The 27,380-nt window shown below is 38.0% G+C and overlaps 1 protein-coding gene and 2 long non-coding RNA genes across 5 annotated transcripts in view; 1 reads left to right on the forward strand and 2 right to left on the reverse strand.

The window, feature by feature from the left end:
- LOC135215588 (aldehyde dehydrogenase, dimeric NADP-preferring-like) overlaps nt 1-27,380 on the forward strand; it is a gene marked incomplete at its 5' end in the record, with an annotated part of 210,827 nt that overhangs the window by 123,057 nt on the left and 60,390 nt on the right. Inside the window, 4 exon segments of one of the 3 annotated variants that reach the window (XR_010314735.1) lie at nt 7,867-7,982; nt 13,384-13,519; nt 13,687-13,837; nt 14,045-14,168. Coding sequence is in view for 1 of the 3 variants with exons in the window: in XM_064250455.1 (XP_064106525.1) it covers nt 7,867-7,982; nt 13,384-13,519; nt 13,687-13,837 (403 nt within the window). 3 annotated transcript variants of the gene reach the window in all.
- On the reverse strand, nt 22,624-24,013 carry LOC135215585 (uncharacterized). Its single transcript, XR_010314733.1, has 4 exons — nt 23,751-24,013; nt 23,401-23,483; nt 23,170-23,252; nt 22,624-22,979 (listed from the first exon to the last, which is right to left on the reverse strand). It is a non-coding gene; the product is annotated as an uncharacterized LOC135215585 (long non-coding RNA).
- Nucleotides 24,027-24,650, reverse strand: LOC135215586 (uncharacterized). Its single transcript, XR_010314734.1, has 3 exons — nt 24,515-24,650; nt 24,290-24,372; nt 24,027-24,161 (listed from the first exon to the last, which is right to left on the reverse strand). It is a non-coding gene; the product is annotated as an uncharacterized LOC135215586 (long non-coding RNA).

Genomic DNA, 27,380 nt, shown 5'->3' on the forward strand with positions numbered 1-27,380 from the left:
GCCTCCCTAGGTTGTCAGATGCACTGATTCAAGCCGAATTTGATGCTAGGACATGTCTCGCAAGGTCTCTTAACTCCCTAGTGATGACGGAGACGGCGGCTTTGGAGTACGGTCAGGAGCCGCTGTTTAAGGTCATTGCGAAGTCGTTACTTTTGAGCATGCAATGTGACTTGTACGATTTTGCGGTTGCTAGGAGAAATTGCAGGAAGCATGTTCTATCCGAGGCTACGATTAGGCACGAACCCAACAAGCTTCTGGCTTCCTCAATTTGGGGTGCAGATCTCTTCCCAGCTTCTGCAGTAAAACGAGGTTCAGAATGAGGCATCACGTCTTAATCAAAGCATCAGGTTGCGTTGGGGTATCCCTTACAAGAGGAAATCAGAGTCTTCTTCCTCCAGTTTTAGGGCTAGGAAGAGGCACAGGAGATTCCAACCTTTCCAAGTTCCACAACAGCATCCTGTGCTACAGGCTGTACCAGTTCAGCAGGTACCCCAGCCTTCGACTTCTAAGGCTCAGCCTCAGCACCAGCATCAATTTGTCCTCCTTTCGCCGTCAACTAACCGACAGGCTCCCCCACAGTATTCGGTGTAGCCTGCATATAATCTGGTCTATGAAAGTCGGGCATTTCAACCTTTTGCCAGGGTTGCTAGGGGTGGCAGGGCTAGAGGCTCCTTTCGTCAGAGTGGAGGAACCAGAGCCCAAGGGCGAGCTAGAGGTGCAAGGTCAGGAAGAGGAACCAGACCCTCATCATCTCAATGAAGTTTCTCAGGTAGGAGGCAGGCTGTACCTCTTTCGGCATCGTTGGGGGTTCAGCAGTTGGGCGAAAAGCATAGTATCCAGGGGCCTAGGCTGGAGTTGGAGTTGGATCAATGGTCACAGATGTTCTGTTGAAAGCCAAGCTCAAGGACATCAATCGAGTTTGGCGTTCAAAGGCCAATGCCAGGTGTCGGGACAAGATTGCCCGGATACCTCTGATTCTCAGGAAACGTCTTCGTCCTTGGGCAAAGGCCGCGAACCTAGCCAAAGAGATTCCGTTTCAGTTCCCTTCCCCATCCCTAGTGGTGCACACAGACGCATCACTGACAGGTTGGGGAGGTTATTCACAGCATAGAAGGTTCAAGGAACTTGGTCACCTCAGTTCCAAAAGCTTCACATCAACGTCCTGGAAGCTATGGCAGTGTTTTTGACCTTGAGGAAGCTCCGTCCTCCGAAGAAGACTCATATCAGGTTGGTCCTCGACAGTGCGGTAGTGGTACACTGTATAAAGAGAGGTGGTTCTAAGTCAAGTCATGTGAACCACGTGATGATAGCAATTTTTTCTCTAGCAGCCAAGAACACCTGGCATCTATCGGCTACCCATCTGGCAGGAGTCCACAATGTAGTAGCAGACGCACTGTCCCGATCAGTCCCCCTGGAGTCAGAATGGTCACTGGACCGGGAATCCTTCAAGAGAGGTTGCAGGAGAGTACCGGGTCTGGAAGTAGATCTGTTCGCTACAGAGGCAAACCACAAGCTGCCTTGTTACGTAGCCCCAAATCTGGACCCTCTGGCATACACTACGGACGCTCTAAGTATAGATTGGAACCAGTGGAGGAAGATTTATCTATTCCCTCCAGTGAACCTTCTCCTGAAGGTGCTACACAAGTTGAGATCTCTCCAAGGTCAGGTGGCTCTCATAGCTCCACACTGGCCCAAGAGCAATTGGTGTCCCCTTCTCCTGGAGCTAGGTCTTCATCCTCATCCTCTCCCGGACTTGAGGTTGTTGCAACAAGTACAAACGAGGACTGTGTTCGATTCCTCAGGTCTTCACAAAACCCTAACTTTATGGATTTCATGAAGTTTGCAGGTAGGAGAGTAGGGGACATTGATCCACAGAACATTTTGTTCTTGGAGTCAGACAAAAGAGAATCTACACTTCGCCAGTATGATTCAGCAGTTAAGAAATTGTCTACATTTCTCAAGGAATCAAATATCAAAGTATAATGACAATGAACGTGGCTATAACCTTCTTCAGGACTTTATTCGAACAAGGCTTGGCAGCTGCCACAATAACAACCACTAAGTCAGCTCTGAAAAAGATTTTTCTTCTCGGGTTTGGTATAAATCTAACTGAGTCTTATTTCACCTCAATTCCAAGAGCATGTGCACATCTGCGGCCCGTTCACAGGCCGTCGTCAGTGTCATGGTTTCTTAACGATGTTCTCAGGTTAGCTTCCAAAACAGACAACTTAAGGTGTGATTATCAAACCCTTTTGCGTAAGACACTGTTTTTATCAAGTCTGGCTTCAGGTGCCAGGATATCGGAGCTGTCATCATTATCTAGGGACCAAGGGCATATAGAATTCCTTTCCTCGGGTGACGTGTTGCTTTCGCCAAATAAAGAATTTCTGGCTAAGAATGAGGACCCTTTGGTAAGGTGGTCCCCATGGAAGATTGTTCCGCTTCCGCAGGATCCATCTTTATGTCTTGTTAAAACTCTTAAGGACTATTTATCTAGAACATCTACCTGTTCCAAAGGCCCGCTCTTCATTAGGAACGGTGGTGGTACCATATCTCTAAAGGGTATTAGACAACAAATTTTGTATTTTATCAAGAAAGCCAGCCCAGGGTCATTTCCCAAGGTGCATGACATTCGGGCTATAGCAACTTCTATAAATTTCTTCAAATATATGAACTTTGATGATCTGAAGAAGTATACTGGTTGGAAGTCGCCCTCGGTTTTCAAAAAGCATTACGTTAAGTCTTTGGAGGATCTTAAATATCATACCATAGCAGTAGGGAGACCAGTGTACCCTGCCTTTAGAAACAGCAGTAATAGTGCTGTCCTTGTGTCATATGAATCTTTTCCTTTATGTCAGCCTCATTAACATTCTACCTACCTCAGCAAATATATTTGTTATTAGAATTTGAGTATTATATTAGATTTATACAAATTATGTGGTAATTATATTTTATGTGGGTAATTTGTTTCCACATGTTATTGCTATATGGTGTATGTTATAGGTAATGAATTATATTTTTTCAATTGTAAACTGTTTAATGGTTTCTTTAAACCTAATTAATTCAAATTACCCTTGTATTTAATTTTAGAAGGATGTAGCTTGGTGTTTTCTCTGGTACAATTTCACGGAGCGACACGGCTGAGCCCAGAAAAGGGATTTTGATGTAGGAAAAATCTATTTCTGGGCAAGGAAGTTGTGGTCGCCCAGTGAAATCCCCCCGATTCCCCCCCCCCCCCCCCCCCCCACCCCCCCCCCCCCCCCCCCCCCTTGCTGTGCACCAAGTTTCAATGCTATCGATAAGTATGACGTCACAGACGCATTCAACGGGGTAGCAGGGTGTGACCTATGGGTCAGCTCCCCGTATTTAGGGGCTTTTGATGAGGAAAAGGCTAATTGGAGGGGTTGCTGTAGTAGTGTTTAACACTCGCCCCAGGTTTATACCGACACCTTTTATATAGGTGAGCGAGTCAGAGAGTTCTGTAATGTCCAATTTAGCAGTTCTCTGGTATTATAGCAATATTTTACTAGAAATAAGCTATGATATTGCGTAAAACACCCAGAGAGGGAAACCAATAGATTCTCATGTATCTTTGGTTCATTGTCTTAGAATATGGTTATCCGGAAATGGATTAAAGGTGGCAAACTCCCAGTCTGTTAAAGATATTTACCTCCCACCGATGAATAAGCCTATCCTAATGTTAAGACTGAAGGTTTGTTTTGAATAAGAAATTACAAACTTTTAATCAATTTGTATTTTTCATAACTAATAAACCTGAGGTCTTAACATGTGAAGGCCCACCTCAAACAGGGTTGAAAGAGTAACTGATAAGCTCATAGGATGCCCAGGCCATTGTGGGAAGTACCAAATACCCCATGAGCAGGTACAGATGTCAATAGTCCCTGGATCACAAAAGTTTTTTTTTTATTAATTATACCAGATTTCCAGCTGGTGCTTAGAATATTATCCTAATGTTAAGACCTCAGGTTTGTTGGTTATGAAAAATACAAATTGATTAAAAATTTGTCATATTTGAAACCTCTGTATCCTCAAAAAATAGGCATATCTGAATTATTTGTAAATGCAGTAACTGGCTCTCTCTACAAACGACACATAAGCTTCAGTTAAACCAAAAGGCCACGTCACTCAAGACTGATGGTATAAAAAATGATGTGGACCCCAAATTTTCAAAGAAATCAACCTCAAACTCTAAAGCATTTTATAAACCACACCAAAAATCATCAGTTGACAAAGATGGTTCATGCATCTATTGGTCTATTCAGTTTTAGTTTTTGGTTCATGCATCCATTGTTACATTCAGTTTTTTTGTGTTTTCATCTCATGATGTTTTCGGGAGTGTTGTTGACATTTTTGTTGCTGATTTTAATTTGATTTGATATTAATATGGTTTTGTCTGTTATGTAGTATGTATGTTCTGGAAGATAATGACAATATTCAGGATATGTAAGGTAAGAGAGTCTAATACCCATCTTACTCCTTAGCTTATGAGGTCTCAATTTGTGCAAGGACTGTTCTTCTAATAACTGCTGCTGCAATCACTGTACTGATTAGCCAGTTGTTTCAAATAATTATTTGAATTGTAAGAGAAGCTGGAGTAGATAAGAATACAAAAAAACATCAAAGGGATTCTTCCAAATCTAGGATAGGATGTAATGGCACTAGTAATCCATCTCCCTCTGGACAGTTTTCTTCACTACTTAAAGCTCCCCATATCATTCAGGTTATGAAGCAATATTTTTTTAATTACATACCACCGCTGTACTTGCATATTACAGACCCAATAAATCATTAATTTTTGGGTTTGTCGCCCTTGTGGCAGAGGAAGAGCCAACTCCTTCCCTCCCTGTGATTTTCCCTCATGTTTGGAGGTACTGTACAGGGAACTGGTGTATGTTGGGGAGAGGAAGTGGTTGTACTACCCTTTTACAAGTTGGCACTAGCTTGCCAAAAGAAGCATACAGTTAGAGCAAGTGGAGTTAAGGGGAGTGCCGACTCCATAAGGCCCCATTATGAAGTAAGTGTAAGGCCCCATTATAGAGTAAGAACTTATAGCCACCTTATATTTGAAGGAATTTGCTTCAAAGTTTTACGACTTATTCTTGAACTAATAATATTTTTCGTAGAGAAAAAGTGTGGAATTCGAGTTCTAAGATAATTTTTTGACATTTGAAAAAAATCATGCTGTCACAATTCAAAGATAATAATAAAAAAAAGTTTCTCTCAAAAATCAGTTTTGTTCTTTGAAAATCAAGATATATAGTTATACTACACTAATTGTTTCATCAAATTTGGTTCAGTCTTCTTTTGGAACAAGGATTTATGTAAAAAGAAAAACTAAGTTTTGAGAAAATGGCAAAAGAAAAAAAATATGCTTATTTTCTAATAACTATGAAACTAGTAGTTAAAAGGCTGATTTCTACACATACTGTTTTGTCATATGAGAAATATGCCATGAAATTTATTATATAATCAAATGAATAGAACTGTGCTCTTTTGATTTATATATTACCTAAAAATTTGCATTTATGGGGAGCACCGACTTCATAAGGCCCCATTCTATAAAGCAAATGACTTTATACCTAATGAAGGTGAAGCAGTAGGTCCAATAGGAGGTGTTGAAGGAGACCTAAGCCTCTGGGAAGATGAAGCAGATGATAGGCATCCAGGCACAGGTGCTCAGTTGAGACCCAAGAATGGGTGTAGGGTATCCCGGGGCTGCCTGTATTTGTAGAATCAGTGGTAAAAAGGAAATAACCCTCTAACTTTTACCAGTGATTCTACAAATACAGGCAGCCCCTGGTTATCAGCAATCTGATTTTATGGCTCTTGTCTAGTACCATAAAACCAGATCACCAATAACAGAGTCTGCCGATAACTGGGGGCTGCCTGTATTTGTAGAATCAGTGGTAGAAGTAGTAGCACCATAGACATTTAAAAGAATTTTCCTGTCCTTTTTAGTTTTCTTCTGCTAGCCTAGGTCAGAGTTCCGATCCGATGGATAGACCTGCACCTGTCAAGAAGTACAAGCAGGCTGTTTGCAGTCAGAGACCTTCATGCTGTTACTCAGTGGACCCTTTTGTGTTCGCTTCAGTCCACGAGCTCCCACACCTGTTTGCTTTGGTCCACGAGTGTCTACACCTCTGCTCAGACGGTCCAGAGGACATATCACCTATCTGCTTGACTTTTGTCCATGAGCATCTATACCTGGCTCCCAAGCGAACAACTTCCAGACATTCCGTGCTGCTTTCTGAGTGACAGCACCAGCTACTGAGCGCCCACTCATGGGCGACCAGCATCCACTAATCATTGAAAGCCTAGCACCCGTTCCTGAATACCCAACAACCATCCTGGGTGCTGAGCACTTGCACCTGGATGCCTATCATCTGCTTCATTTTCCCAGAGGCTTAGGTCTCCGTCACCACCTCCTATCGGACCTTCTGCTTCATCGTCATCTGCGGACCTCGATGACCATGTTCTGGCTCTGATTAAATGTTAGTTGGTGCAGACAATGAACCTTCTCAAGAAAACTCCACCCACTCCTAAGCCTATCCAGGACAACAACCTGTCTCCAATTTCTTCTGAAGAAGAAGTGGAATAAGAACATGCTGCTCCTTTGGCTTTTGCTGCTTTACTGAAATAATTGATGGGGAACTTTTCCTATCTCTTTGTCCTAGCTGCCCCATCTTTGCCAGCCTCAGTGTTTTTAATGAGGAATCATACAGATGACAGTAAATGTCTTCCCAAGATGGTTCTCTCCTCTTCTAGGAAGTCGGCTAAATTAATGTAAGATTGGCTTTCCACGAAAAGAGACCAGTGTAAGGCGTCTTAAGCTTTTCTTGCTTCTTGACTTATTTGCAGGAGGTACTTGTCATACATAACCAGGGAAGCTCCTTTGGGAATTGTTGCCTCCTCCCAAGGAAACTTCTTTGGTTTGATCACCTTGTCTTGTCATTCAGTTTTTGCTTCAGCCAAGGTTATGTTCTCATCTGCGGAACTCTATCATCTGGTAAAGGACATTTTTAAAGTTTTTGAAGTCCTCAGTTTCGTCAAATGGGTATTGTAACCGCATTGGCCAAGAAGATTGGGGATCATCAGGATCTGGCTGCAGACTGGCTCAGGTTTTTTCCTACGCAGACAAAGCCGTTAGAAATGGCTCGCTTGAACTTTCTGCTCTCCTTATCTTTGGGGTACTCTTGTGATGTTCTCGCCACTGGACAAGAATAACTTTTTTCCTCAATACGGTGAAGGAAATAGCCACAGATCTACAGACCAAGGCTATGCAGGACTTGCTGACCCAGTTTTCAAGGAATCCCAAGGAATTATCTTCATCTCTTTAATCCTCTTTTAAAATGGCTCCATTTAGTAGGGATCAACATTGGTTTTTTTGTACCATCCCTGTGAGTTTACTATTTTAACTCAGTGGTATGTTAAAGCTATTTTATGATGATATGTAGTAATAATAATAATAGTAATGAGCCCAACAGCACAATACATTCGCATTGTACTGTCAAGCTATTCACATTGCAGCATTTCTTGTTGAAAAGAATATACCTGTAGTGTTGCAAAAGCAAATATGTGGTATGATGTTACATAAAGTTGCAGCTATTGCATACCAGATGTGCTAACAGTGCTACCTGAAAGAAAGAGTCACAATAAACAATGAGTTTGACAAGTGATTACTATTTCAGTCCCACCTTCCCATAAATAGTAAGGGTATGCTCAAGTCAGTGTTTTGTATGCTTTGAAAAAATATTTTTGCCTTAAATATTTCACCTTGTTGTACGTTTCATAGTTTTTAAGTATTACAGAAAATATATTTTCATTTTATTTACATTTCCCTATCAGGGAGAAGCCATTGGTCTTGTACATCTTCTCTGAAAGAACTGATGTACATAATCTACTTCTTGAGAACACATCAAGTGGTGGTTCCTGTGTTAATGACACAATGGTTCATTTGTCAGGTAGATTTTATATTCTGTAATTCCAGTTTTTAAATGGATTGTTTTACCTTGCTATTGTACATGATGTATCTGATTTTGTTTGCTATGTGGCTTGTTGTGGTGTCATCTGTCATTTTTGCCAGGCATTTCACTTTGACAGAACAGTTACTTTTGTTAACATTGTATGAGAAAACAAGAAATAAATGAATTTGTATTAATCAGTTTTATTGCTGAATATGAAAAACTGTATTTGCAATATGTATTTCAAGTTCTAAAAAAAGCAAAAATGCTATTTGAATTACTTCGAGAGCAAGAATGGTGAGAAATATTTTTCATAGTCCGGTTTTCAACAAGCCATAGGTTTTGTCTCCATTAATCCTTAAATTGCACTATATTGACTGACACATGACTACCTTCATTAATGTTTAAAGCTTGGTTGTGATTTGTTGAATTTTATGCATGTGTAGCAGTTTTGTGTACTTCACTAGCTTAGTAATATTGTGCATGGCACTTGCATTGGGCTGCTGGGAAAGCAAATTGAAATGCCATAATTATTCAGCACATTTTGAACCAGATAGCTTTAGAACTTTGTCACAACTTTAACCATATATTACAGTGGCATGAATAATTTCATGAAACATTTATTTTACTCACACTTCGTCTTGCGTAAATTGTATGCATGTGGACATTGTGAAAAAAATTGTGGCACTACTACTAATTATTATATGTATTGTACTTCTATAGTCAGTACATTCACTCAATATAGTTATTTTGCAGCAACTTTATTTATGGTTATAGAGTAGTTAATCTCGTGTTCTTTAAAATAATTCCATGCAGGTCAGGTCCTTTGGAGTATGCAATGGATTGTTTATGTAAGAGTTTGCAATGTAATGCACAATGCTTTATACAATCTGCTTGGTATAGGAGACAGACTTGAAATCCTACATCAACTTAGGTCATCCTTCTTTAAGGCTTATATAGAAATTAAGCATACACTCTTTGTTGGATTTCATCTGTGACTAAATAAAATAGAAGGCTAAATGTTGAACAAATTTCTGGATTAAGGTCGTGATTTCTGACTTAATTTTATAGAGGTTGTGGAATACACTTTTGTTACAATCTGTAATCTGTCAACTAGTTTCTAGTGAATGTGGTGAAGGAATCAATTTGATTACTTTTGAAGGTCAGAAATTGTACTGGGTTATTTCATAGAAAGACTCATGAAGGATGTTCATTAAATAATAGTTAATGTCATTTTAAGAACTAACTGGTATTTAGACATAATTACAGGTACCCCTCACGTAACGGCATACTCTTTTTACAATTTGGAGTTACGATGGCTTATGAGCGGTCCTGATATTCGTTTAACAAAAATCTGTCAAAGTTACGATGCACGAAGTGCAATGGCAGCACGGTCATGAGGGTAATTATATGATAATTTGGACTGAGGCAACTGGCAGTGCAACCCCTAACTCATCATCTCTCGCCGCCTCATATGGTCTTTCACACGCATCAAGATGTCAACAAAAAGGAAGAGTACTACTTCTCAAGGATCTTCTGCTAAGAACAAAAAGAAATCGTTGATAGTGACATGAAGCTTAAGATCAGGAGGGAAGATAAAAACTAAAACCATAAAATTGAAATAAAAATATTGCCGAATGGTGGCCAAGAGAAAGGCTATTCAGTGCCTATAATCTAGTCTAGCCTAGGTTTTGAAAAACTTGAAATCCACAGCTAAAACAATAAATGAGGCTTTAACCCTTAAACGCCTACTGGACGTATTTTACGTCAACGAAAATTGTCTGTTGAGTGCTTAATTGGCGTAAAATATGTCGACTCAAAATTGTTAAAAAAATATTTGCGGAAAAATAGTTATAGGCCTACTTGGCAAAAAATTTTGAATCACGCACTTTGAGGGATGCTGGGAGTTCACAGATTAAGCTGTTGTTTTGTTTACAAGCGTTACCCAGGCGCGCATGCGCAAATTTCTTTCTTCTCGCACTAAAAAGCATCAGCGAGACATCTCAGAAATGATTTTGTCACTTTGTTGTAATTTTTGCACTGTTTTATATTAGCCATTACATAGAGTTTTAATATGAAAATGTGCACAATTTCATGTAGAATGCAACCAAAAAGAACCCATGGTTGTAGCTTTTATCAGTTTTAAAATATTTTCATATAAATCATAATAAGTGCCAAAATTTCAACCTTCGGACAACTTTGACTCGACCAAAATGGTAAAAAAACGGAATTGTAAGCTAAAACTCTTACATTCTAGCAATATTCAATCATTTACTTTCATTTTGCAACAAATTGGAAGTCTCTAGCACAATATTTTGATTTATGGTGAATTTAAAAAAAAAATTTTCCTTACATCTGCGCGATAACTCTGCCGAAAAAATATGAAATTCTTTCATGAGTTTGTCGTAATATTTGTACCATTTTATATTAGCCGTTACATAAAGTTTTATGTGTGAAAATATGCGCAATTTCATGTAGAATACAACCAAAAACAACCCATTGTTGTAGCTGTTATCAGTTTTGAAATATTTTCATATAAATCTTGATAAGTGCCAAAATTTCAACCTTCATCAACTTTGACTCGACTGAAATTGTTGAAAAACGGAATTGTAAGCTAAAACTCTTACATTCTAGTAATATTCAATCATTTACCTTCATTTTGCAACAGATTGGAAGTCTCTAGCACAATATTTCGATTTATGGTGAATTTTAAAAAAAAAACTTTTTCCTTATGTCTGCGCTGTAACTCTGCCAAAAAAATAAGAAATTCTTTCCTCAGTTTGCCGTGTTTGTCGTAATGTTTGCACCGGTTTATAATAGCCGTTACATAAAGTTTTATATATGAAAATTTGCACAATTTAATGTAGAATACAAGAAAAATCAACTCATGGTTGTAGTTTTTATCAGTTTTGAAATACTTTCATATAAATCACAATAAGTGCCAAAATTTCAATCTTCGGTCAAATTTGATGCGACCAAAATGGTAAAAAAATGCAATTGTAAGCTAAAACTCTTACATTCTAGTAATATTCAATCATTTACCTTCATATTGCAACAAATTGGAAGTCTCTAGCACAATATTTCGATTTATAGTGAATTTTTGAGAAAAAAAAACTTTCCTTACATCTGCGCGGTAACTGCCGAAAAAATCACAAATTCTTTCGTCAGTTTGTCGTAATATTTACACCGTTTTATATTAGCCGTTACATAAAGTTTTATATATGAAAATGTGCACAATTTAATTTAGAATACAACAAAAATAACTCATGGTTGTAGCTTTTTATAATTTTTGAAATATATTCTTATAAATCACGATAAATAGAAAAAATTCGACCTTCGGTCAACTTTAACTCTACTGAAATGGTTGAAAACTGCAATTGTAAGCTACAAAACTTATAGGCTAGTAATATTCAATCAATTACCTTCATTTTGCAACAAATGGGAAGTCTCTAGCACAATATTTCGATTTATGATGAATTTAAAAAAAAAAACTTTTTTTACGTCCGCACGTTACGAAATCATGCATCATATTGTGATAATATTTTCTCTGTGTTGCTTTGATCGTTTTACAATTTGTTATATACCAAAATCATTGCAATTTACTGCACAATACAACAACAAAAATTAACTCATTAGCTTTAACCATTTTTGCTAACAGCGCGATTTGTTTACAGTTATATATGAAATTTTATTTCGCAGTCATATATTCCAATATTTATATGATAATGATATTTATTTCATTTCTGGTGGTTGCATACTAAACTTCAAGCAATGACAAAAAAAGGAGCCAAAAGTGAACTCTTAATCTTGAAAACTAAGCGTGCTGTGATTTTTTGAAAAAAACTTTTTCTCCGCTTCACCCCTCACTCCCAAACCCGGCCGGCATACGGGAGACACTTTCTGAAATAACGGCTCGGCGTTTAAGGGTTAATATGCTTTGTAAAGAAAAGCTATAGTTCTGTGTATATAAGATATGACTGAAAATTAATGCTATTAGTCAAAATAAAGAGAATGATTGTTTAATGACAAATTCACTTAACGACTGGGTCACTGGAATGGAACCCATTGTTAAGTGAGGAGTACCTGTATATAATTTACCTGTATGATTCTATTTTTATTCCTATATTTAATTAATCATGAAGGAAAACTTGACCTCTGGCTTTTCTGGTTAATTCTTTTAATAGTTAAGTACTCGGATAGTATTGTTTCAACCATACTCTAGTTATCATAGGTGATCCCATAAGAGAGTTAGTGCCGTCATTGCACCTCACATTGTGCACTATAGACATTACTTAGTGTCTTTACAGCATCCCTTTGGCCCCTAGCTGCTTATATTTACCTCCTTTCATATTCTCTTTCTTCCATATTACTTTCCAACCTCTCTTAACAGTTATTTCATAGTTCAGCTGTTAGGTTATCCTCCTGTTACACCGTTAAAATCTTTTTATCTGTTTCCTAGAATCCTCTTTTATATATCTTTCAAACCTCTGTCTCCTCATTTTCTGTGGATTGATTATTGGGAAAGGATGACATTGCTTGGATTGCAGTCCATCTTCACCGCCAATTAGTAGGAGGTATAGTGGCTTTGTTAACCAACCAATAATATGTGGACCTAAGATTTATCAATATGATAACTTACAATGGGACTATTGCTTGGAACCAGCTTTTGGTTTCCAAGGATTGTTTAGTTTTTGGAGTGAGACTCCATTCTGTCCAGTTTGCCCATCAAGATGATCAAAGTAGGGATGATTGTATTCATATAATGTCCTTAGTCCCATCAAGCAGGCTTTGGCTAACACTTAAGCCATACTTTTCGTGTTGATGCCATTCGTTCGGGATAGGGTAGGCAGTGGACGTTTGGGAGTTAGTTTGCACGGGTGTCATTGGTAGAGGGATGGACTGCAGGAAATGGTAATGGCTTCTCTCTTCTATTTTCAGACTGTTCCTTTTCCTCACATATGTGATAACTAAAATTTGATAATTCCTTGAAATTCGGCAGTTAGTGCACCCCTTGAATCATATACATTATGCAGTATATGTGTATGTAGTGTGATATGATTATATGTTTATATAGAAATTTTTAGATAATTCTACTCTGAAACTGATTAAAATGGCCTAAATTCTATATCCTTTTTAATTTTATTACAATATCAATAACCTAGATATTATGGCCATAAATCAATTAGGCAATCATTATTGTATTAGTACTAAGTTTGGTAGCCATGTCATGTACTAATGTAAAAGTTAGCTTCAAGGTCAATATTGTTTCAGATTTTGTACTGATTTGTCATGTGGAATAGTCTTGTCTAATCCACTAACAGAAGATTGCATGTCATAAATGTAGGTTATACTGTACTCTTGTAAGGAACGATGATTCTTTATTGGTCTTCTATTTTTACAGTTCATGATCTACCATTTGGTGGTGTTGGTAATAGTGGCATGGGATCTTATCATGGGAAAGCATCATATGATACATTCACCCATCGAAAGTCTTGCCTGATTCGTGACTACAACAAAATTGCAGATGCTATTGGCAAGTAAGTGTACTTGATGATACTTTTGTTTATAAGGCATTAATACTATAGTTCTTGATACGTTGAAAGGCTGCAGCGACAACAAAGCCCTTCTTAATATTAAAGAAACTTAATGTTTTAATGAAGTCAGGATGAATTCCATTGAAATAGGAATGCTTTTTGTTTTTCAGAAAGAGATACCCACCATATAGTGAAGGGAATATGTTATTCCTTTCCAAAATGTTGCAAGAAAAGACAATTCCTGGCCTGAAGTACCTGCCCTATTTGCTAACATTTGGTCTTGGTATTGCCACTGCATTTGCCATCAGAGAAATAGCTAAGGTAAGGCTAGCAGGCATATGTTTGTTTCTGGCAAAATACATGTATATTGGAAGTCTATGTTGCCTATCATTGGTGAAGTGTAAACTGTCGTCATTTAGTCATGTACGTAGCTTGTTATATAGTTGTGTTGTGGGTTAATATTAGAATGAAGCTAAATGGTCTGAATCTTCAGACATAAGAATTGAGAACAGGTATCTTTTCCTTCAGAATGATATACAAGATTGGGTGAAGCGTAGAGCGGGTCGTGCAATTGAGTTAATGCGACTCCTTTAGACTTTTTAGTCAAATGTAAAGCTAAAGCCTTTAGGATAACATGAAATTGTGATATCAAGTAAGTGGTTTACTTAATTGGTGAATTAAGTTTATTCGGTAGCCACTGTGCATCACAGTTAATTAACCTTCATAACATGAAAACTAGTTATAGCGAAGCCAAATTCAATGTCATGTGATATTTCAACAGAATACATATGAGGAAAATGTTTAGATGTATAGTATATTGTAGATCTCACAGGAGCACTCAGTATTCTTCCAGGTTTATATATATCTCTTTTTATTCCATGTGCCTTTATCCATTTTTAGTTTTGTATCAGTGTTTTACTGTTAGGTTGTCAGTGGATGGGTGACAGCCAGCAGTGCTGCATACCATATTCACGTCAATTTATTCACTATCATTAGGGCAGAGCATCTAGATAGCAACTTATTTTAATATATGCCTGTCTAATAATAGAAGAGTAACATACTTTTACACATTTTATATATACAGTCGACCCCCTGTATTCGTGGGGGTTATGGGCCACAACCACCCACAATGTTGGAATCTCCCTCTGGAATTGCTTATAACTGTGCCTATTTAGATTATTCAAACATCAAATATATCTTAAAAGTCAGTTACAACATTACTGTGCCCTTAAAAATATATGGCTTACAGCTATGTGTAAACACTCCTACAACTGTTACTGTACTCTTACTGTTACGGTGTTGAAATATCCTGGCAAGGGTCGACACAATGTTATGGTGTCAAAATATCCTGGCCAAGGGTTGACACAATGTTACGGCCTCTGAGAGAGGTCCGCTTCAGGTTCGATATGAAATAATAAAAAAAAAAATAATAATTTCAACACCAACAGTTGAAACTGGGGATACGAATATAGAAAGAAACACTAACACAACAAAGGTTTATTTACAAGCTTACTAACAAAGGTAAATGCAGAATGGTATCTCCTATTTACATAAAAAGATAGAATCTCACACTGCATGAATGGGGGGAACAGTCAGGCAATTCAAATACTTGCTAGTCAATTTGGTAATTCGAAGTGGTGGCTTCACAAAAGTAGAGCAGCAATTGCAGACGTCCTCTTGACTCCGTATTGCAGAAAATAGTCTATTTGTAAGGCAGGAACTCCCCCCTTTTCTTCTCCAAAGTCTGCTCAACGTAGAGACAACTCAGCCGTCCACTCCTGAAGACGATTAGACCAGTATCCAACCAACTCTCGAACAATTCTTCTGATTGATCCTTCGTTGGTTCCTTTTTCTCGTATCTCACAGATGATCTCTGCTGCTGCTGATCTCACTGATAATCTGATCTGTGGCTCTTACTGAGGATACCTCTCTCTGACTAACTGGAGTCTCTCTTTTATGATCTCTGCTCTCCAAGGTTCGTTCGTCATATTTATATGGCACACTGGGGGCGTAGCCTACGACGAGCGTCACGGGCTCGCAAGGTTTCCGGAAGTTCTTAGATGAATCTAGACGAGGTATTGCATCAGGAATCGCGGCATTTCTCCCACCACTTAGGCGTGTGTTGTACTCCACAACACACCCGACAATTCCAGAACAGGCGCCTCCAACACGGACGCGAAAGCCTCTTTACTGCCAAACTTCTCAAAAATACGTTCTCCTTTCCTTTATCTTTCTTTGCTAGGAAGCAATTACCATCACACTTACCAGGGTGAAAACTAAAAACGTTATCCCTTTACTGTATTTATTTAGGCACAGACATTTTCATTCATACAGTATTCAAGCCTTACCATTTTCTTTTAATGTAGATTGGGGTGACATTGGTACATTAAGTACTACTGTAAGGTACTTCTGAACTTCAGTAGCTTCTTCAGGGGATTCAGGATGCTTTGGAGGGTCCTTCTTCATGGGTTCAAGAAACATGGTGATAGGCAGCTGCTGTTGCTGCTGCTTCATGGTGATGAGAGCATTATTGTAGGGCATTTATCAACTTATGAAGTGTTCCAATAAGGATCCCATGCTGCAGCTACTTGACCATCCTCTTAAGTCAGGACAGGTGTTTCAAAGATGGGTCCCCATCCTCCTGCTCATCCCTTGAACCTGGTATGTCTTCTTTTTCATTGGCAGACTTCATCAGCTCTTCCAAATCCTGATCAATCAGGGGGTCAGAGTGGGCATCAATGAGGGTGCTGACTTCATCCTCGGTGATATCATTGAAGCCTTCTCCACCAAGCATCCTCACCAATTAGACTGCATTATCAGGCATGGCAATCGTGAATTTACGCCAATACATCTTCATCTTAAATTCACTGTCAGTGTCCATTTCATTCACAAGGAGCTTGAAGGAGTTTCAGGTATAGAGTGCCGTAAAGGCATGGATCACGTTCTGGTACTGAGGCTGGAGGAGAGAGATGATGTTTGTCAGGAAGGAACTCAAGTTGGCCTTCCTCATAATAATGATCCAGAGGGTGGCCACCAGCATTTATCTACAATCAACAACACCTTGAACTCCATGCAGAAGTTGTTGAGGTAATTCTTAACTTGAAGGATGAAGCTCTGAATGAACCAGTTAGACATAAGGACTTTGGTGTTCCTGGCCTTGGGGTTGTGCATCCAAAACACAGGCAGCAATGGCTTGTTCTTATTCGTGAGGACCCAAGGGTTTGCAGCCTTATAAATGATGCCTGGTTTCAGCATGAAGCCATCAGCATTGCCACACATGATGAGGGTAACCCCATCCTCCTGGGCCTTGAACACGGCTTTATTCTTTAGGAGATATGTCCGTGAAGGCATTCCTTCCAGAACATGCCAGTCTTGTCAAAGGCATCTTCTTCCAGAACAAGCCAGTCTTGTCCATATTGAGCACTTGTTCTGAATGGTAAGCCTTGTCCCTGATGATTTTCTTGAAGGTTTTTGGCCAAGAACAGAACCAACAAAAATTTCAGATACTTTGAGTTATTAAATACCAAAATAAGTGTTCCCTAATTCAACACTCAAGCTACAGTACCTCTATTCCATTGTTCCTGTCATAGCTCAAGACTATTTGTACGTCTGATCTCTTATTTTTAGAAATATTTTTTTTTTTACCGTTAGTGTAGTTCTACTATTTGTGTTGTAAGGTTAGTGTCTTTTGTATAAGTACCGTATATTTCCGTGTATAAGACGACCTTTAAATCCTAAAATTCATCCCTAAATATTGGTGGTTGTCTTATACTACAATTCTAAAAACCAAACCATGAATTTAAAAATGTGTATCAGTAGGCTAGCCTCGGCCTCGGTGGTATAGCCTAACCTGAAGATTCACATTATGAAATAAACTGATAGTATAGGTAATAAAACCATTTTTACCTTATATATTATTGGTATATCTTCATAACAAATAGCTTATTTGAGGAATAATTCTAAATCTATGAAACAAACTTTTATCTATGCAATCCCAGCTGAGAAAATGTAAACATGAGTTACGGTTGCTCTAACAGCAACCTTTACCTTTCGGTAACCTTTTAGAAACTTCAGTGGTAGTGTAATTACGGTAATAATAACATTTAGGATAACAATATTAATTTTACATTAAGTTTCTCATACATATCACAAGATTGGTCACATGTACCACCATCACAGGGATTCCAGTCTGGTTCTGGCGAGTCAACTTCGGCTTTGTCGTTGATATCATACAAATCATAATTTTTAAAATTATTTTGACACTTTCTATTTTCACGTTCTCCATGCTTATACAGCAACCTTTACCTTTCGGTAACCTTTTAGAAACTTCAGTGGTAGTGTAATTACGGTAATAATAACATTTAGGATAACAATATTAATTTTACATTAAGTTTCTCATACATATCACAAGATTGGTCACATGTACCACCATCACAGGGATTCCAGTCTGGTTCTGGCGAGTCAACTTCGGCTTTGTCGTTGATATCATACAAATCATAATTTTTAAAATTATTTTGACACTTTCTATTTTCACGTTCTCCATGCTTATACAGCAACCTTTACCTTTCGGTAACCTTTTAGAAACTTCAGTGGTAGTGTAATTACGGTAATAATAACATTTAGGATAACAATATTAATTTTACATTAAGTTTCTCATACATATCACAAGATTGGTCACATGTACCACCATCACTGGGATTCCAGTCTGGTTCTGGCGAGTCAACTTCGGCTTTGTCGTTGATATCATACAAATCATAATTTTTAAAATTATTTTGACACTTTCTATTTTCACGTTCTCCATGCTTATACAACGAAAATGCAGTGAACATCACATGAGGCAACATGCAAAGCTGTTTGTAACTGTTTAGAACAATTCACTCTTATGAATGATAATTGAGTACAATAATTATCGTTTATTATTGTATGTATTTTTATTAGTGGTTGTTTGAGAATGGCGACGAAACAAAACAATGGTTTCCCTTTTAGGCAACGTCAGTATGAAAAACATGATATAGGATCTTTGTTAAACCCACCTTTGAAAATTTACGAAAGGAATGTATCTCTGAATTAAGGGGATCGGCCGGTTTCCGACTTTTTTAACGACAGGTTGTTGATATATGGGGGTTTGTTAAAGGATATTGTGTGGAACTTCTGGGGAAAAAATTTTTGTTCAGTGACCTTAGGTTTTGTGACGCCAGAGCATTTTTTGGCCAAAAGTGGCCATTTTCAAAATGTATCTCCTCCTTTGCTTTTTGGTTTTAAGGGATGAGATTTGAACCACATATAAAACACATATGGACCTTTGATATAAAGCCGAGGATTTTTTATTTTTCAATTATTTTTCGAGATATGAATTTTTTTTTTTTTTTTTATGAAATTTTCCCAGAAAATTTACAGGAAAAAAATTGCCAAAAATCAGAAACTCAAAATATTGAAAATCCCCGGCTTTTATTTAATCTACCATGTTTCCTCATATTATATATGAAATTTCATTTAGATTGGTTCAATACTAAGGGAGGAGATACATTTTGAAGGTGAAAAACTTATGTTTTGAGAAACGGGCCTTCAAAGTTATAGGTAAAAGGTAAAAGACTGTGTTACCATTAATTTTATGGTTTTAGTTTTTATTTTTTAGTATTAATGCAAAATTATTATGAATAGGAATATTAATTAATTGATTATCTTTGTGCCTAAGACACATTATTATAAATTTTAGGCTCCTGGTCCCCCCTTGTCTGATCTTGTCATAAGGTATTACTCTAGGCCTAGGGTATCATTCATAGTTGCCTACACTATTCATTGTCGCCAGGTTATGTGGTTATTTAAAATCCTCCGGCTTCATATTCTTGAATTTTCTTGTGTATTTTCTTTCTTTCTGGGAATTTCTTCTTTCTGGCACTCAATCTTCTTCTTTCTTTATCTTGAAGTTCTAGGCTTCGTTGAAGAGCAGAAGATAGGCCAAATTCTTGGAAGAGTGTTGCGTTTCTGTATCCAAAGTTATGGTCAAGCACAGTTGTTTGTGCTACAAACTTTACTCTTTGTGCTCCAGCAAACTTAGTCTTGTGTGCTCTGTTCCAAATTTTTGAATGAAAGCTTTCATTCGCGTTTTGTGTAAGACAGCGAACACAGCGTTCAAGCAATTCTTTCTCAGACAGTGCTTCATACACAGCCTTTATTTTCCTTTCACTCTCAGCATCTAAATTGATAACTGTTGAAGATCTCTTGAACTCTATTTTCTCTCTTTCTTTACACGTTGCTATGCTGCGCTGAAAATAGCACCAAGAATCTTCCCCTTTTGGACAAAGTCCATGACGTTGATTTTCTTTGGAACTGAATATATGGTTGAATGATGCCATTATATCCTTCTTCATATCAATCCATGATTTACCAATATTATGGTGGATTGCCCTGCCATAATAATTAGTCATTATGCTAATGTTTGTATCCGACAATTCATTCTTTCCACTAGAGCACTAAATTTTCTTCTTTTTCCAGTTCTTGTTACTCTCTCTTCTTTTTCATCTTCTCTTAGTCTCTTCATTCTGTTAGTCATTCTTTTCTTTACATGGTTGATGCATTCTACTTTCGCCACTTTAAAATTTTCATACGGTCCATTTCCACCGTTCATTGCTAAAACACTATTATAAGCGCTGGAATCTCCATCTCCAACAAAGGTGGCGTAGCGGAATCCCAAATCTTGCGACCTTGAAAATATCCTTATGGCGCCTTCTGTTTCCATCCCTCCTGATGTACCTTCATAGTTTATATTACAATCTTCATCATGAAGGGTTCTCCACACGTTGAAATCTTCTTCTGTTATTTTCATTTCTTTTAGTTCAGTCGTTTTAGCGGCACATGCTTTGCAAACTTTGTTCATCACTTCAAAGTCTATCACATATCCTGTGCACACTTCTATTATGACTCCCATACCTACATTAGAAACATGGCCTCTTTTCATCCATGTCCCATCGTAGGATACGTCAATATTGAGTATTCCATTTTCATCAGGCACAATTCCCATATATTCCTGTAGTATGTTCTTATATTTTCAAAGATTTTCCCTTGTTTCATCTGAAAATATGTATCCATTTTATCGTAAAGATATCTAAGATGGCGTGAATACTTGCTATTTCCCATTGGTTTTATACCAAGTGTTCCTTGTAATCTCTTCAGTCCCGCAAATCCATAATCTTCCAACAAAGAATGATAGATTGCTGCCACATTGGTTTTGTAAATTGGTGCCTTCCTTCGTTCTGTAGAAATTGGTGGGCATTTTGCAGGTTCTGAAATAATTTTCCCTCTGCATTTAGGACATATCTTTTTTACTAGTGTCTCAAATCCATCCCTTGCCAAATGGATCCTCGGAATTACTTTGCATCCACAATTCGGTATTCGTGATTCAAGTAATTTTTCAAGTCTTGCTTCACTTATTATTATTATTTTATTTTCACTATCGTTGATAATATCAGCTTCCGATCTACTGCTTTCTTCTTCTAAAATATCATTGCCCTTTAGCAGTGATGAACGAATAAAGAGACGATTAGGGGTGGATGTGGTTGGTCTCTGGTCAGCAGAGATCATACCGTGCGCCATTTGCTGCGCGGCCTCTCTCTCTCCCGTCGTCGCTTCATTCCCCTCTATGGCACTAGTTTCTTGAATTCTCTGTTCTACTTCTTCGATGGGCATATCCAATTGGCTTTTCCGCATTCTAGAGGCATGAAGTGAAGTCTTGGACCTTTTAGGCATGGTGAAAAACTAAAAACACTGCAGAAAACTCAGAGTTCAGTCAAGGCTAGCGAGCGTGAAAAAATGCGACCTTATAACGTGCAAGTTTTATAGGCAACTGTTGGCCTGTGGCCACGCGCTGAGCCTCATGACTCATGATGCGTGCTTTGTCTTGTCTAGGAATAACTAAGAAGGTACCAATTAGGCTATTATTGATATTATATATTTCATTTCAAAGGAAGTTTTCGTATCATATATCACAAAAACTATACCAGACTAAATCATTTGCGCTACTGGTGTTTTGTGGGTATAAAGTTATTGTTACATTTCAGGCCATAACTAAAAAAGTAAGGCGAATTTTAGCATAATACTTTGTGGACACATTCTTGAATGCTCTACGAAGCCATAGAATTTTTTTCAGCAAATCGAATATGTTTCATATTTTTGGGGTTTTTTAGGCAGCCGATCCCCTTAAGTTCACTCGGTAACTAAAGACAGTAATGATATTGGTAAAATGCAATCAGCTGATTATTTTAAGACTGTAAACAAAACTAGAATGCAAATGACGCATCATCGCTCTGTTCATATATTGTAATACGATAATACATGCAATGTGAATACAGTAAAACAAATTTTATTAAAATTATCATTATTCTCAATACAGTGATTATTCGACTTTTGCAAGTGGATATTTATCAGTGTAGCAATCTAACTGAGACAATGCTCTCTCTCTCTCTCTCTCTCTCTCTCTCTCTCTCTCTCTCTCTCTCTCTCTCTCTCTCTCTCTCTCTCTCTCTCTCTCTCTCTCTCCAACTGTAATACCTCCAGTAAAAAATTCCAGTTTTTAGAATTCTGGATGAAGCGATTATTGTAAATGTATGACATAAACAACCGAATTGAGAAACAGCCGATTGCTAACGTCATTTACCGCAACTGTCGAGCGTTTTTAAGAGCTCCGGTAAAATTGTCAACTTGTTAAACCCCACCGATTCTCTATAGTGGCTTCCATAAGTAAAAATAAATTACATTTTTGTTCATCCCTCATGCAATGGAGATCTCAAGAAAGAATATTAGTAAATTAAAGCTCCAGGTTATAGCCAAGGTTTAATGAAACTAATAATTGCTAGGCAGTTAAATGATGTTCGGAACTGGAGAAATTGCCTTCACGACGAAGTAATATGTGCATGTTTTCAACCAAACTTCGTTAATTTACAATAAAAGGTATCCCCGAATTATATCTCTTCTAACAAATGGTGGCAATGAAGATATCGATAATACTCCAATCAGCTGAGATTTTGAGAATGTAAATAATATCAAACGCAAATTATGTACATGATGTTTCACTGTAATACAGTAACAATATGATAATAGTAATACAGGCAGTCCCCGGGTTACGACGGGGGTTCCGTTCTTGAGGCGCGTCGTAAGCCGAAAATCGTCGTAAGCCGGAACGACACTTGGAAATATGCCTTAAACTAAGAAAAAGTTAGAGACCTTACCTGTGTGACATGCAAGTAGATTGCATGATGTGTAGTGTGGTTATTCCAATGGCAAAGGATGGTTCTTGAAGGTATAATTCTTTATTAAACTCTTGTGACACTAAAAAGCACAATGTACTACACTTAATCCTTAGGTTAGATTATACACTAAACACTATATATTATGCACTGTACACTTCGTAGTAGTACGTATGTATTTGTTAGATCCTGGAGTACACTAAAATCCCAGTCTGGTAGCTCTGGAAGGTAAAAGTATAACACAATTACTACAAAATACTACACAAAGTCCTGAATGCAATATGTAAATTATAGATATCAAGAGTAAAAGAGTTAATGTATGTTAATTAATTCCTTACTTTTAGTTTATAATTCCTTACTTTGAGTTATATCAAGAGTAAAAAAGTTAATGTATGTTAATTAATTCCTTACCTTTAGTTTAAATTTGGCATTCATCGTAACCCTGGATGGACAAAGTCTTATGTGGCCCCATAGCCTACATCATTCAGGGGGTTCTGGAATGTACAAAAAATAATTAGTATGTCAGTAAGTACTCTATGCATAGTAAGTTACATACAGTAATATGCACCATACAGTGGTTTAATATCACATATATAACATGTAGTATAAAACTTAGTTAATGTATGTTAATTAATTCCTTACCTTTAGTTTAAATTAGGCATTCAACGTAACCCTGGATGGACAAAGTCTTATGTGGCCCCATAGCCTACATCATTCAGGGGGTTCTGGAATGTACAAAAAATAATTTTGTCAGTAAGTACTCTATGCATAGTAAGTTACATACAGTAATATGCACCATACAGTGGTTTAATATCAACTGGTATGCATTATTGTAAATGATTGGTCTACACCCCCTGTTCAGCAGGGAGTGTACAGTACCAATCCATGAGGGACCTTGATCACTTATCCCATGTGAGAGATCTTGGTCACTTTTTTTTAGTATATAAAACTTACTTAATGTATGTTAATTACTACTATGTATAATTCCTTACCTTTATGTTATGTAGTAACCCTGGACAAAGTTTTATGTGGCCCCATAGCCTGCATCATGGAGGGGGTCCTGGTTTTCTGGAATGTACCAAAAAGTATCAAAGTTAAGTCATGTTATGTATGTTTAGTAAGTTACATACAGTAACCATACGTACAGTGGTTTATAACATGTACATATGTACATAATCAAACTTGGTTGGAAATTCCTGTAAAAAAAAGTTATGTACGTATGTAATATGTACTACTGTATGTAAAAACCTTACTGTTCATATTTTGTTACACTACATGTTACATGTGATACGTATACTTTCCTGAAGGGTTTTTTCCATCCAAAAATGGTGCTTCTACTTGTAGTAGTTATCCCTTGATGACACTTGTAGTAACAACCTGGAGTTGTGTGAAAAATGTTGGTTCTGGAAGGAAAAAGTAACAAAATTAGTGTACAAAATATACACTACAGAAAGTTGTGAATGCATATGTTAATTACTGTAGATATATCAAGAGTACTAAAAGAGTTAATGTATGTTAATTAATTCCTTACCTTTAGTTTATATTTGGCATTCAATGTAACCCTGGATGGACAAAGTCTTATGTGGCCCCATAGCCTACATCATTCAGGGGGTTCTGGAATGTACAAAAAATAATTTTGTCAGTAAGTACTCTATGCATAGTAAGTTACATACAGTAATATGCACCATACAGTGGTTTAATATCACATATAACATGTAGTATAAAACTTAATTTAGAAATTCCTTACATAACTTACCAACTTTTAGTGAGTCTCAAAGCTGTTACCTAGGTTGTGGGAGATGGAGGTGGAGGTGTAGAGCATTCATGATAAGGATGCATTCCAAACCTAACTTCAGTGTGCTTTATCACAGATAACAGGCTAGGATGATGGGCAGTCTGGAATGAAGAATTAATATTAAAGGACAGTATGTAACCACTTAGGTGTACAAAATTTATTGTACGTATGCAAACATTAAACACAACTGAGAATTCCTTACCTTCAGCAAAATGAAGACATGTAGGCTATGTAGAGGTCTGGTTTATGTAAGTCACAGGTGCATGCCAGTCTGGAATGATAATGTAATACATATGATTATAGTATGTATGTTACATACATAACATGGTTATTACATATGTAATATTAAAACATTAATAAAAAAAAATGTCCTTACCAAATTCTAGTGGTTGGCTTGCTTCTGGGATGGCCATATGGTACATGAGAGTGGGTGGCTGGGCTATGGAGTGGGATGGGCAGGTGCTTGGGAGTCTGGAATGATAAAAAATATATAAAATGATAGTTACTACTACTGTAACTACTGCACATGTTATTACTGTTTGACATATGTAGTGTGTAATACGTATGTTCAATATAAAAAATGAAGAATTCTTTTACCTGAAGGAATGGGAGAGGTGATACTACTCGTATCAAACTGATTTGGGCTCTGGAGAGGTGATACTCGTATCAACTGATGAGGGAACATCTACATCTGGAAAGAATGATAGGGTATATATAATTATAAGGTGGATGTAATTGTAGCATATGTACACTTTTAATAAAATTTCTATTAGCAATTTATAAAACATTTTAAACAAATTTGTTAAGGGATTCCTTACCTGTATAGGGCGAGGCATCAAAACCATGGAAAGGCTCAGGGTCATTGGGTCACTGTCACTATCAAAGGGGTCTGAAATGGAAAAAAAAAAAAATAAGGTTATGCAACATCAAACACATTGTACCACTATGTAAGTTAGTGTACGTATGTATGTAGGGTGTAAACAATTTCCAACATGAAAATGAGAAAAATGAAATTGCTTACCTGATTGTACACGTGCAGGTGGGCGGGCTGATACAGAGGGTCCAGGTACAGGGGGATCTGGAACTGTCACAGGTAGTACAGGGAGATCTGGAACTGTCACAGGTAGTACAGGGAGATCTGGAACTGTCACAGGTAGTACAGGGGGATCTGGAACTGTCACCACTTCTGCAATAAAATTACAAATGATGAAAATTAATGAAGTTACAATTTACTCTTACATTTAGTTGTTACATTAAAAAATTAACACATTTTAATATGTACACTATTGTAACACATAAATTAGTAAAACAGTTCAGAATTCCTTACCAGGACTAGGAGTGGGAGGTGGTGGTACTGGAGACTTGTGAAAGAAGTGTCAAGCCTGGACTGCACACTTCTCTTCGTCTGCTTCTCCTTCAGGGTCTCCTTGTAGAAAGTCACCAAATCCATGATTCCTCTCTTGATTTTGTCAAACCTAGAAACGTTAGGGTCTTCTGCCTCAAAAGAAGCCAAGGCTCTCTCCAGATGAGTAAAAACCTCTGACAAGCCTTTCACAGTTAATGACCTGGGTTTTGGCTCTGGTGCCGCCTCCTCTTCCTCAATCATTTGTTGTTCAAGTTCTAGTAAGTCCTCTGCAGACAATTCCTCTCCATGGGAAGCCAGCAGCTCTGTTACATCATCAGGTTCAAGATCTAGTTGCAGCCTCTTGCTTAGCCCTACGATCTTCCTCGTCACAGTCTCGACGTCTTCTGCCTGGTCAAAGCCTTCAAAACTGTGCACAAACTGTGGACACAGTTTCCTCCAGGCCCCATTTAAAGTGGTCGTCTTCACCTCGTCCCAAGCACTTGCAATGTTCTTCACTGCATCTGCAGTGTTGTAGCCCTTCCAGAATTGCTTCAGTGTCAACTCCTTGTTAGCTTCTATGGCCCTCAAAGCAAAACGTATGGTCCTTCTAAGGTAGTAAGCCTTGAAATTAGCTATTACTCTGGTCCATTGGCTGTATCAGCGATGTGGTATTGGGTGGGAGGTACACCACCTTCACATTAGGATGCATGTCGCTCAAATTTGAAGGGTGACCAGGGGCATTGTCCAGGACTAAGAGGGCAGACCCTTCGAAGTCAAATACCGCTCCACTGCTGGCACGAAATGGTCATTGAACCAATCTTCGAAGACCATTAAGGTAACCCACGCCTTCTTGTTAGATTTCCAAATCACAGGGAGTTGACTCTTGAAAATGCCCTTGAAACGCCCTGGGATTCTCGGCCAAATACACCAGCAAGGGCTTCAGTTTCAAATCACCACTTGCATTGGTGCCCCAAACAGCAAAGTCAGTCGCTCCTTTCCAGCTTTATGGCCAGGTGCTGACTTCTCCTCCTTGGAAAGGTACGTTCGATTTGGCATTCTTTTCCAAAATAATCCAGTCTCATCCACATTAAAGACTTGGTCAGCCGTGTAACCACCATCCTTAATTATCTCAGCCAAACCACCTGGAAAACTTTCTGCTGCTTCGCTATCAGCACTAGCAGCTTCACCTTGCAGCTTCACATTATGCAAATTTGCACGAGCCTTAAAACGGTTAAACCAACCTCTACTCGCGGAAAATTCACCACCAGCACTGCCTTCGCCAAACTTTTTCACTACTGCCTCATGCAGCGCTCTAGCCTTCTCCTGGATCACACTTAAGCTCACCGGAACACTCGCTGGTTCTGGTCCTCCAGCCAGATCATGAGCAATTTCTCCATTTCAACAATGCTCTGGCTACGTTGCTTCTCGTTTATCACCGTTGACTTCATCGGTGCAGCATCCTTAACGTGCTTCAGAATACGT

This window comes from Macrobrachium nipponense, chromosome 5 (genome assembly GCF_015104395.2).
Source record: "Macrobrachium nipponense isolate FS-2020 chromosome 5, ASM1510439v2, whole genome shotgun sequence".
Lineage (NCBI taxonomy): Eukaryota > Metazoa > Arthropoda > Malacostraca > Decapoda > Palaemonidae > Macrobrachium > Macrobrachium nipponense.